The following is a 12,106-nucleotide window of genomic DNA, read 5'->3' on the forward strand; positions in this document are numbered from 1 at the left end:
ATTCTTATAGGAACTGGTAATATGGCAATGAACATATATAAAAACATGTAAAAATTCCTATCTTTATGGAGCTGACATTTTAGTCAAAGGAAACCTATGGAAGGCAAGCTCAACCATAATCCCCACAAACCTGGGGGACTTGTTAAAGCTACAGATGTCAGTGCCCTACTTCTGGAATTCTGATTCACTAAATTTGAAGTATGGCTCAAGAACAAGCATAAATATAGCATATCATATATATACACCATGGCCAAGTGGGATTTATCCCCTGGGATGCTAAAATGATTCATCTTATAAAAATCAATTAATGTAATACACATTAATAGAAGAAGGATAAAAATCACATGATCATCTCACTAGATGCAGAAAAAGCATCCAACAAAATTCAACACTTGTTTATAATATAAGCTCTCAGCTAGGCATGGTGGCTCATGCCTGTAATCCTGGCACTTTGGGAGACTGAGGTAGGAGGATCACTTGAGGTCAGGAGTTCAAGACCAGCCTAGCCAACATGGTGAAACCCTGTCTCTACTAAAAATGCAAAAAAAAAATAAATAAATAGCAAGGTGTGGTGGCATGTGGCTATAATCCCAGTTACTCAGGAAGAGGCAGGAGAGTTGCCTGAGCCTGTGAGGTGGAGAGTGCAGTGAGCTGAGATCGTGCCACTGCATTCCAGCCTGGGCAACAGAGCAAGACTCCGTCTCAGGAAGAAACAAAACAAAACCAAAAAACAACTCTTAACAAACAAGGAATAGAAGAAAATTACCTCAACATAATAAAAGCCAATATGAAAATACCACAACTTATATTATACTCAACCATGGAAAAACTGAAAGTTTTTCCTGTAAGATCAGAAAGAAGGCATGGAAGCCCACTCCTTCTACTTCTGTTCAACATAGACTGGAAGTCCTAGACTGAACAATTAGTCAAGAAAAAGAAACAGGAGGCATCCAAATCAAAGCAGAAGAAGTAAAATTGTCCTTGTTTGCAGATGATGTGATCTTATGTATATAGAAAACCACAAAACTCCACACAAGAAAAACCTGTTAGAGCTAATCAATGAATTCAGTAAAGTTGTAGGGTACAAAATCAACATATAAAAATCAGTTGCATTTCTGTACACCAACAACAAACTATCTGAAATGGAAATTAGGAAAACAATCCCATTTATAATAGTACCAAAAACAATAAATTACTTAGGAATAAATTCAACTGAGGAGGTGAAAGATGTATATACTGAAAACTACAAAACATTGATGCAATAAGTTAAAGAAGACACAAACATGGAAAAATATCCCATGTTCATGGATTGGAAGACTTAATATTATTAAAATGTGCAAACTAACCAAAGTGATCTACAGATTTAATTTAGCAATCTCTATCAAAATTCCAATCTTAAAAAACTCTAAAATTCATATAGAACCACAAAAGATCTTAAATGGCCAAACCAATGTTGAGAAAAAACAAAGCTAGAGGCTTTGTTCTCTGAAATCAGGCTACTTCCTGATTTCAAAATATAATACAAAGCTACAGTGATTAAAACAATATGGTACAGGTTAAGTATTCCTTATCTGGAATGCTTGGGATTTTTTTTTTTAATTTTGGAATATTTGCATTATACTTACCAGTATTTGGAATGTTAACATTCCAAATACAAAAATACAAAACCTGAAATGCTCTAATGAGCATTTCCTTTGAGCATCATGTTGGTACTCAAAAAGTTTTGGATTTTGGAGCATTTTGGATTTTGGGTTTTGGGCTTTAGGATGCTCAACCTGTACTAGCATAAAGTCAGACATACAGACCAGTGGAAAAGAATAGAGAGCTCAGAAATCAATCTACAAATATAAGGTCAACTGATCTTTGACAAAGGTGCCAAGAATATACAATGGAAGAAGTATAGTCTCTTCAACAACTGGTATTGAGAAAACTGCATGTCCACATGCAAAAGAATGAAATTTAACTCTTATCTTACACTATACACAAAAATCAACTCAAAATGGATTAAAGACTTAAATGTAAGATTTGAAACTGTAAAACTTACGGAACAACACTTAGAAGGAAAGCTTCATGACATTGATCTTAGCAATAATTTCATAGACACCAAAAGCATAGGCAACAAAAAGAAAGTGGGATCAAATCAAACTAAAAAGCTTCTGCACAGCAAAGGAAATGATCAACAAAGTGAAAAGCCAACCTAAGGAATGGGAGAAATTATTTGCAAACCATATATTAGATAAGGGGTTAATTTCCAAAATATATATGGAACACCTCAATAACAACAACAAAAAACAAAGAATAACCAGATTAAAAATGGGCTAAAGATTTGAATAGACATTTCTCCAAAGAAGACATACAAATGGCCAACAGATATATGAAAAAATACTCAATGTCACTAGTCAGCAGGGAAATGCAAATCAAAACCACAATGAGATATCATCTCATACCTTCTGGGATGGCTATTTTCAAAAAAACAAAAAACAGCATGTATTAGCAAGGACAAAATTGGAGCCCTCGTACACTGTTGGTGGTAATGCAAAGTGGTGCAGCCATTAAGGAAAACAGTATGGAGACTCTCAAAAATTAAAAACAGAGCATTTGATCCAGCAGTCTCACTTCTGAGTATCCAAAAAAAATTGAAATCTGGATCTTTAAGAGATATTAGCAGGCCAATGTTAGTTGCAGCACTATTCACAATAGCCAATATGTGGAAGCATCCTAAATGCCCATTTGTAGAATATTATTCAGCCTTAAAAAGAAGAAAATACTGCCATATATGACAACATGGATAAACCTTGAAGACATTATCCTAAGTGAACTAAGCCAGTCACAGAAAGAGAAATGCTGTATGATTCCACTTATATAGGGTATCAAAAATAGGCAAACTCATAGAATCAGAAGGTGGTTACCTGGGGCTGTGGGAGGGGGAAATAGGGAGTTGCTTATTAATGGGAATAGTGTCTCAATTATGCAAGGTGAATAAATTCTGGAGATTAGCTGTACAACATTGTCCTTATAGTTAACAATACTGTATTGTAGACTTAAAAATTTAAGATGGTAGATTTCATGTTAAATGTTTTACCACAAAATGAAAATTATTAAAACATATGATGTAAACAAACAAATTTGCATGTTCAACTAAGTTAGCAACCACTGAGCACAACAGCCATGATAGTGTTATGAACTAAGGGAGGACAAAGAAAGGAAGGGAGGAAAGGGGCAAACATTTATTGACCACCAGCAGATTTCAGTTAGTTTAAATATATAAGCCTTGCAACAGTCCTCTAATATAGGTATCATTTGCACACCTCTGTTTGTTAAATAAGGAAACTGAGGTTCAAATGAATTAAATAAATTATTGAGGTCATTGAATTAGTCCGTTCTTACACTGCTATAAAGAAATACCCGAGACTGGGTAATTTATAAAGGAAAGAGGTTTAATTGACTTACAATTCCACATGGCTGGGGAAGCCTCAGGAAACTTACAATCATGGTGGAAGGTGAAGTTCGGAAGCAAGCACCTTCTTCACAAGGCAGCAGGAGAGAGAACAGTGAAGGAAGAACTTCCAAACGCTTATAAAACCATCGGATCTCGTGAGAACTCACTATCACAAGAACAGTATGGGGGAAACTGCCCCCATGATTGAGTCACCTCCCTCCCTCAACACGCAGGGATTATAGGTCCCTCCCTTGAAAAGTGGGGATTACAAATTGAGCTGAGATTTAGGTGGGGACACAGAGCCAAACGATATAAGTCATACAGCTCAGCCCAGTGTTGGAGGTGGGATTTGGTACCCAGGACATCTGACTCTTTCCATTTGTGTGTGATTAACTCTGCTTGGCTGAGTTGAAAAAAAGCTTCATGGAAGAAGTGATATTTGAAGTAGGCACAAGAGGTATATTTAATATGTACAACTATTATGACAAGGTTGTTGAAAGAGCAATAAGGACCTCATTTTGGCTAAACTGGTAGGAAATAAGAACGGGAAGGAATATTAGGTCAAGACTGGAAGTCTTTACATGCCTTGCTAGGGAGTTTGAATGAGTCAACACAAAACAGCATCATGTCATAGAAAACAAACTAAAATGCATACCCTCACTGATGGCAGGTCAGTGGTGTCATCTTTAGGCAGAGAAGGCAGCATCCTACTGCCCCCTTGTCTTAGTCAAAAACAAGCAAAAAAAAAAAAAAAAAAAGGGGAAGGGGTTATTTTTTAAGAAAGTATATTTTAATGTTTGAAAGTTTTTTAAAGAATATCTAGTTTTTAAAATATCTAGATAACAGGACTGTGGCAAACTACTCTGATGTCCTTTGTCACAGCTCTTCGGTCCATATCTAATTTCAGCCACAATTGTAGAAGATAGTTCTTGGTGAGTTCAGACTCTTCATAGGCTACAGCACCTTATCTCAAGTATGCATCTTTCTGTTTTCTTTCCTCAAGAGTTCTCTGATGCAACAGGAGCCTTCTTGGCCTGTAGACACACAAGCATAGACCAGAAATGTGGAGAAATTATCAACCCCAGGGGCAACCTTCAACTATTCTGAGACCACTTGTCCCAGCAGAACTGAGTCCTCATCACAGCAACAACTTCCATAATTCTTCCTGATACTTTTCCTCTTTCTCTGCCTCCCTTTCCCTACTCCTTTCCTGCTTCCTGGGATCACTTCTCACATACACCCACCTTCACCTGCATCTTTCTCTCAAGGTCTACTTTTGGAGGAACCCAGTCTAGATAAAGTCCAAAGACAGAAACAAATGCAATCATTCAGTTTTCCAGAATTTTAAGGATGGTTCCTGCCTTAAGAAAACCCACTATTTAAAAATATGTAGAACATATATGTAAATTAGATCATTGTTCTTATTGCTGAAGGTTCTTCCCCTATGAAATGTTTCACCACAGCATTCATCTAGTATGTTTAAAATATGCTTTGATGTACTTACAACATTTCAAAAATGGATCTACTCAGTAAAGCATAGTGTACTTGCATTTTAATATTGAAGAATAATGTCTACTACTGCATTATATGAAAATAGCTGGATGGATTTTCACTGGATTTGGAGCTATGTTTGAAGTGTTCCAAATTAAAATACATGCTGTGTATCATACTTGAAATTTACTTGGGGGGACCTTAAAGAGTTGGGCGACCATCCTCTGGAACACTGACACAGATTTCTTGAGAAGCCCACACGACATGCATGTCACAGACACGAGGATGCCACAAAGCAGATCAAATAAACAATGGTTTCAAAAATGATTTTCAAATGGAAAGTCACAAAGTCATGAATGACATATTGGGATTTATTCATATCATAATGGTTAATCATTCCCCTGCACTTACAGTCTCAAGGATATGCCAACAAGTTTACAGAATAACATTTAAGTCTTGAAGTTGTATATCTCTATGAGTAATATCAAAGTATTATTGGTCAATACTTTGGTAAGATGATAACATTTTTGCATTTTAACAAGGTTTAATATTACTATGGTTTGTCCAGCTTTGGAGATTTGAATTAAATCATAAGATGAATACTATTTATAGTAAGTATTACTTTAGATAGGTTTTTTTAAAATAGAAGTTTGTAGAGATACGTGATCACAGAATCTTGTGAGAAAGATCATTTATCTATTCCTCTCATTTTACTGATGGAATCTGACCGGAATTTTTTTCTTGTTGTGTACTTTTTATATTAAAGGCCTGGGAGAAGTTACTGTTTGGAGTTTGTTTTTTTCATGCCCTTGTGCAAGAGAGAAAGAAATTTGGTCCTCTTGGTTGGAATATTCCATATGGATTTAATGAATCTGACTTGCGCATCAGTATCCTACAACTGCAGGTAAAATTAACAAGAAATTAACATTCATGAAGGATCACTATTTATCAGGCCCTAGGCAAGTCTTTTGCTTGGAATAACTGATTCACTTCTCCCAACACCACTAACAGGTGGGTAGATGGTAATAACTATGGCTTATGAAGCACTATCTCCATCTGGATTCTTTGTGCTGCAAGTAATGGGAAATCTGATTCAAACTGGCTTCAACCACAATGAAACTCATTACTCACATAATAAAGAGGTGCAGAAGGACACACTCTGGGTTTGGTTGATTCAGCAACATCACAGTGTTGTCATCGAGGACCCTGGTTCTTTGTCTTTGTGCAGTGCCATCGTCAGTGTTGGCTTAACATATGTCCCCACTATCCTCTACTTTCCTCCACTTGGTCAAGTCTACAGCTTAGCTCTATCAATCAACAGAAACAGCTTGTCTACTTTCAGCAGAAAAATAATTTATTGAAAGGATATTGGGTAGCTGAAAGTATCACCAACAGAGCTGGAGAGCCAAGCTCAGAGAAGAGGCATCCAGAGTCAAATCCAAAATCACTCGGTGTCTGATAAGGCAGCATCTCTACCCTTGTTGAATATTAGACCCCAGAGCTTGTATGGCTGCCACATAGACTCTAGTCTACTTCAGGCCTCTGCTGTCATGACCACATTCAAAGAGATTCTTTGCTGTTACTAATTTTTTTTTGAGATGGGGTCTCGCTGTGTTGCCCAGGCTAGAGTGCAGTGATGCAATCATAGCTCACTACAGCCTTGAACTCCTGGGCTCAAGCAATCCTCCTGCCTCAGCCTCTGGAGTAACTGGGACTACAGGCACATGCCACCATGCCCAGATAAGTTTGTTTGGAGACAGAGTTGCACTCTGTCACCCAGGCTGGAGTGCAGTGGCATGATCTCCGCTTACTGCAACCTGTGCCTCCCAGTTCAAGCGATTCTTATGCCTCAGCCTCCCAAGTAGCTGAGACTACAGTTGTGTGCCACCGTGCTTGGCTAACTTTTTGTATTTTTTAGTAGAAATGGGGTTTTATCATGTTGCCCAGGCTTGTCTCAAACTCCTGAGCTCAGGCAATCCACCTGCCTCAGCCTCCCAAACTACTGAGATTACAGGTGTAAGCCACTATGCCTGGCCCCTTGTAAGTTTGTTTTAGTTTTTTTTTAAACGTATTTTTTAGAGACAGGGTCTTGCTACATTGCTCAGGCTGGTGTCAAACTCCTGGTCTCAAGCTGGGTTATAGGCATGAGCCACCATAGCTGGCCTGTTCTTGCTTCTCTGTACATTAATCCCCTACTTAGTTTAAGGTGGACGCATCTGAGTAGCCAAGCCCAGGTCACAGGCGTAGGCTTTAGCTGTAAGGGAGCTTGGAAAAATGAGTAGCTGGCCTTTCACACAAGCACAGAATATTAATATTTTTCTGCTCTTTTGCTGTTCTGAGGGGCCTTTTTGAAATAGGACCTAATGAAGGGAAAAGAGAAGCATTGATAAAGTCTAATTAATTGGTGCTATTAGATTTCAGTCAGATAGGTTTTTGGAAGGCTATAAGCATTTAATCATATTTACATCAACCTTTAAAATAAAAATTGTTAACACATAATTTGTATAGAAATAGTTGATATTTTATCGAGTCTTTAAAAAATATCAGGGCAGAAACCTTAACTGGAATAAATATGTCCGTTTGAAAATCCTTGTAACAGTTGTTGAGATTGGTGCCTATGGAATTGTAACTGCATGATGAAATGACATTGATTTTAAACATTGGTTTTTGAGACCAATTTAGTTGGTACAGCCTAAGCTTGGAGAATATTTTGCCAAAACCATCATACTGCATATAATCAATCATCTTCTGGCCAAGCGCCAGCCTACAGCCTCTGATGTCATCAACCTTTCTAGCCCCAACATTGGAAACTGCCAGCATTGGCTGGATCCATGTTTCATTTCTTCAGAAACTGGAAAGATGATTGAGGATTAATCCTTAAGCCATCTTCACCTGGTATGAGCAGGCTGCCTCTCTCCAAAAGACAAATCAGAAAACTGATGGCTAAGTGGATAGACAGCCAGAGAATGAGCTGTTGGTCTCCACTTCTTGCATATGCCACAAATTTAACATTAAATTCTCGTGAAGTCTCTTCCTTCAGCTTTGGGAGGGGAAGGAACCCAGTTGAACACACCCTTCCCCTCCCCCAAAGAAGAGACAGGGAAAAACTTTCCTCTTTTTGCAAATAATTCATTTCCCAAAACGACGACCTTCCCTCTTTCTCAGTCCCCTTTCATCTCTCTTAACGCTTCTCTTCCGCTTCAAAACGTGGGAGTCTTAAAGGATTAAGCCTTCTTTCAACTTGGTTCTAGAAAATTTAGAATTATTTCTTTCTCAACTGTGCATAATTACTATTAAGTAAACTTCAGGGGCAGGAAAAGCTCTCAACCCACAACTTATACCATCCCAATACACATACTATCAAAAATTCCTGTATATTAGAACAAGTATGGGATCTTGAACTGGAAGAAATAAATTCAGGCCTTCGTATTACTTCGCATTTACCAGACTGTTTCCTACTCTGCAGAGTTATTGAGAGGTGAATAAGACAATATAAAAACTATGCAAATGATAGTTTTTATTACTATTACTACAACAATAATAAGGAAACTAGAAATGATATGTATTGTTTGCCAGTGGAACTGTGTCATAGTGTGTGATTTATGCTGTTGCACTAAAGTTTGAAATTGCTTTGTTTTTAATCACATGGTGAAAAGTGTCCTAAACCAGGCACCTGGTTCTCAGCCTTGGCATGATTGGCATTTTGGGCCAGATAGTTCTTTGCTGTGGGCAGCTCTCCTGTGTATTGTCTAGCAGCAGCCCAGACTTCTACCCAATAGATGCCAGTAACACCCCAGCCCCCACCACAGTTGTGACCATCTAAGTTATCTCCAGACATTGCCAAATGTAACCTGGGGGACAAAATTAACCCCAGTTGATAGCTAGTGCCATAAAACAAGGTTTATCCAAATTCATATGAAAAATACTTGGTAATTTCCATGTCATCTTTTTTTATTAAATGTTTTTCTCATTACAGAAGCAATATGTCTTTATTTCAGAAAAAATTAGAGACACAGACAAGCAATTTAAGATAAAATACTATCAGCCAGGTGCGGTGGCTCACGCCTGTAATCCCAGCACTTTGGGAGGCTGAGTTGGGTGGATCACCTGAGGTCAGGAGTTCAAGACCAGTCTGGCCAACATGGTGAAACCCTGTCTCTACTAAAAATAGAAAAAAATAGCTGGGCATGGTGGCACACTCTTGTAATCCCAGCTACCTGGGAGGTGGAGTCACGAGAATCACTTGAACCTGGGCGGCGGAGGTTGCAGTGAGCTGAAATCATGCCACTGCACTCCAGCCTGGGCGACAGAGCGAGACTCTGTCCAAAAAAAAACTAACAATCTCAGCTACCGAAAGACAACTCATGATGATAATTCTTTTAACCCCCTTTCTAGATAGAAAGATACATACTTAAAATGGAAATGAAGTGAAATACTTTAAGGTTTTTCTTGTTTCATTTTTCCTTTGCTTCAGTTATTTATCAATGAATATGATACAATTCCATTTGAAGCTATATCTTACCTGACTGGGGAGTGTAATTATGGAGGAAGAGTGACAGACGATTGGGACAGACGTCTCCTATTAACCATGCTGGCTGACTTTTATAATCTGTACATAGTTGAAAACCCTCATTATAAGTTTTCTCCCAGTGGAAACTATTTTGCACCTCCTAAAGGCACTTATGAGGACTACATTGAATTCATTAAGGTAATGATGTCACCAAAAATAAGGTTAGATTAATGTGTGATTTTTCTAACAGCAAATGGTGAATGTTCTTCTCTAATGTATAGGTTTAGACAAATATTATGGTTTTAATCAACTTTTAATAAACTTTTTCTAGTAATTACTGAAAATTAGAAAAGTTTGAGTATTCTGTTATTTGATATTGGTTTTTAACCCTTTTTTGGTCTGCACATGTCTGCCTTATGAATTCATGTATTGTAGGAAAGGAAAAACTTTACCCTCTTATGTTCAGTGCCAGGGGCCTGCCAATCAAACTAACAAAAAACAAATTAGCAGGAGAAGAGGCAGTATAGTTTGTATGGATATTAACATTTTTCTGTGCACATGAGCTTTGCAGAAAAGGAGTGAAAACCAAATGATGCAGTTGTACTTGGGCATTTACCATTTTAACAGAGGGTGATAAATTGTAGAGAGACATGACTAGATAAAGGAAAGGGGGTTTAGAGTTCTAGGGGCAATACATTGTGGAAAGTGATTAGGAAATATATGGGGGAAACTAGTGGAAGATAAGGATTATTTTGAGTGGGGTCTATTTATACAGACTCATCTCAGTGCCAGTTCTGTCTCCAGTGAGAAGGGTCATTCTCTTCATCCTGGTACAAGAAAGAAGAAATGTATGCCACAAGTCAAAAATGGAAATTGATGCCCTACTTTTAGACAGATAAGGGGAGGGCAGAGACCTCTTTCTGTATCTGTTGATTATTAATTGCCTTCAACTCACATAACCCCTGTGCCAAAGTAGCATATTTTGGAGTAGCATATCCTGATCATCCCTTTCAGTATCCAGGGAAAATATGATGCATGCTTAATTTGTTTTCTGGTAGAAACTTCCATTTACTCAACACCCTGAGATATTTGGATTACATGAAAACGTTGACATCTCCAAGGATCTTCAACAAACAAAAACCCTCTTTGAGTCCTTGCTCCTCACCCAGGGAGGCTCCAAACAGACAGGAGCCTCAGGAAGTACTGATCAGATTCTGTTAGAAATTACCAAAGATATCCTCAACAAGGTAATGTTTAGCTTAAAATATGTTACTTATAATATAAATAAAAATGATACTGAAATGACAATCTGAAAACTCCATGTACTAGCATTATGATCTTGAGCAAGAACTTTGCCTCTCTAAGCATTAGTCTCCAGATCTGTTAAATGGTGATAATACTACCAGTTTTTTTAAGTTTTTTGAGAACATTAAAGAGATCATGAATTTAAAGTGGCTTATAAAATGCCTGGCATATAGTAAGTTCTTAGTAACTGTGCTAATGTACATATGACTTATATACATTAATGTACGTTATGAGCTAATGTACATATACACCCTAGTATTAGCTATTATTATATAATGGCTGAATTAAGCTAATTATCCATTCTGAGAATAATTTGTGATCTTCAAAATCTATTCTTTTAAAAAGCTCCCTAGTGATTTCGACATTGAAATGGCACTACAGAAGTATCCTGTGAGATATGAAGAAAGCATGAATACTGTGTTAGTACAAGAAATGGAAAGATTTAACAAGTAAGGATCTATATCCCTAGTGATTCAGAAGGCAACTGTCTTCTTATATTAATAAGAAAAATAAAATAGTGTTGAAGTGTTGGGGCAGCGAAAATTTTGAGGGTGGTATGAAGAAATAATAGGCGATGTTTCTCAGGGCTGCTTCAAGCGGGATTGGGGCGGCGTGGGAACCTAGAGTGGGAGAGATTAAGCTGAAGAAAGATTTTGTGGTAAGGGGTGATATTGTAGGGTTGTTAGAAGAAACATTTGTCTTATAGAATTATTGGTGATGGCCTGGATATGGTTTTGTGTGAATTAAAAAACTAAATGGAATAAGAGAAGGAGAAAAACAGGTATTAAAGGACTAAGAATTGGGAGGACCTAGGACATCTAATTAGAGAGTGCCTGAGGAGGTTCAGCATAGCCTTGCCAGCAAAGATTATTTATTTACTTTAAGAGTTAAGAGTGGCAGTTTGGGGATAGCACCAGGAGATATCAGCTGTGATGGCTTGGAGAAACAGTGTAAACCGGCAGTGTAAACAAGAGCAGGGCATTTATGAGTAGTTGAGAACGGTGAATAGGAGTATGACTAGATAGAAGATAGTAGGGATGACAAGTTTTTTGGGGTGCAGTCCAAGTTGGTCTGGTGTCTGGAATGAGACTGGGGCCTAATAAAAAGGAGCGTCTATACAGGAGCTTAAATGGGCTGTACCTTGTAGCATTCTGAGGACAGGCCTGAATTCTGAGAAGGGCAAGTGGTAAAAGTATTGTCCAGTCCTTTTTAAGTTGGTGGCTGAGCTTGGTGAGGTGTGTTTTTAAAAGACCATTAGTTCACTGAATACTAAGAGCCTGAGAAACTGCTTGGGTGATTTGACTAATAAAGGCCGGTCCATTATAGGACTGTATAGAGGTGGGAAGGCCAAACAGAGGAAT

The 12,106-nt window shown here is 37.9% G+C and overlaps 1 protein-coding gene across 1 annotated transcript in view; it reads left to right on the forward strand.

Annotated features, from left to right (window-relative positions):
• Positions 1-12,106, forward strand: part of DNAH12 (dynein axonemal heavy chain 12) — a 269,687-nt gene that overhangs the window by 241,511 nt on the left and 16,070 nt on the right. The window contains exons 68-71 of the mRNA XM_063661044.1: positions 5,697-5,834; positions 9,405-9,638; positions 10,499-10,687; positions 11,091-11,194. Of these exons, the coding sequence (XP_063517114.1) occupies positions 5,697-5,834; positions 9,405-9,638; positions 10,499-10,687; positions 11,091-11,194 (665 nt within the window). The remainder of the gene's footprint in view (positions 1-5,696; positions 5,835-9,404; positions 9,639-10,498; positions 10,688-11,090; positions 11,195-12,106) is intronic.

The sequence above is a fragment of the Pongo pygmaeus genome, chromosome 2 (genome assembly GCF_028885625.2).
Source record: "Pongo pygmaeus isolate AG05252 chromosome 2, NHGRI_mPonPyg2-v2.0_pri, whole genome shotgun sequence".
NCBI lineage: Eukaryota > Metazoa > Chordata > Mammalia > Primates > Hominidae > Pongo > Pongo pygmaeus.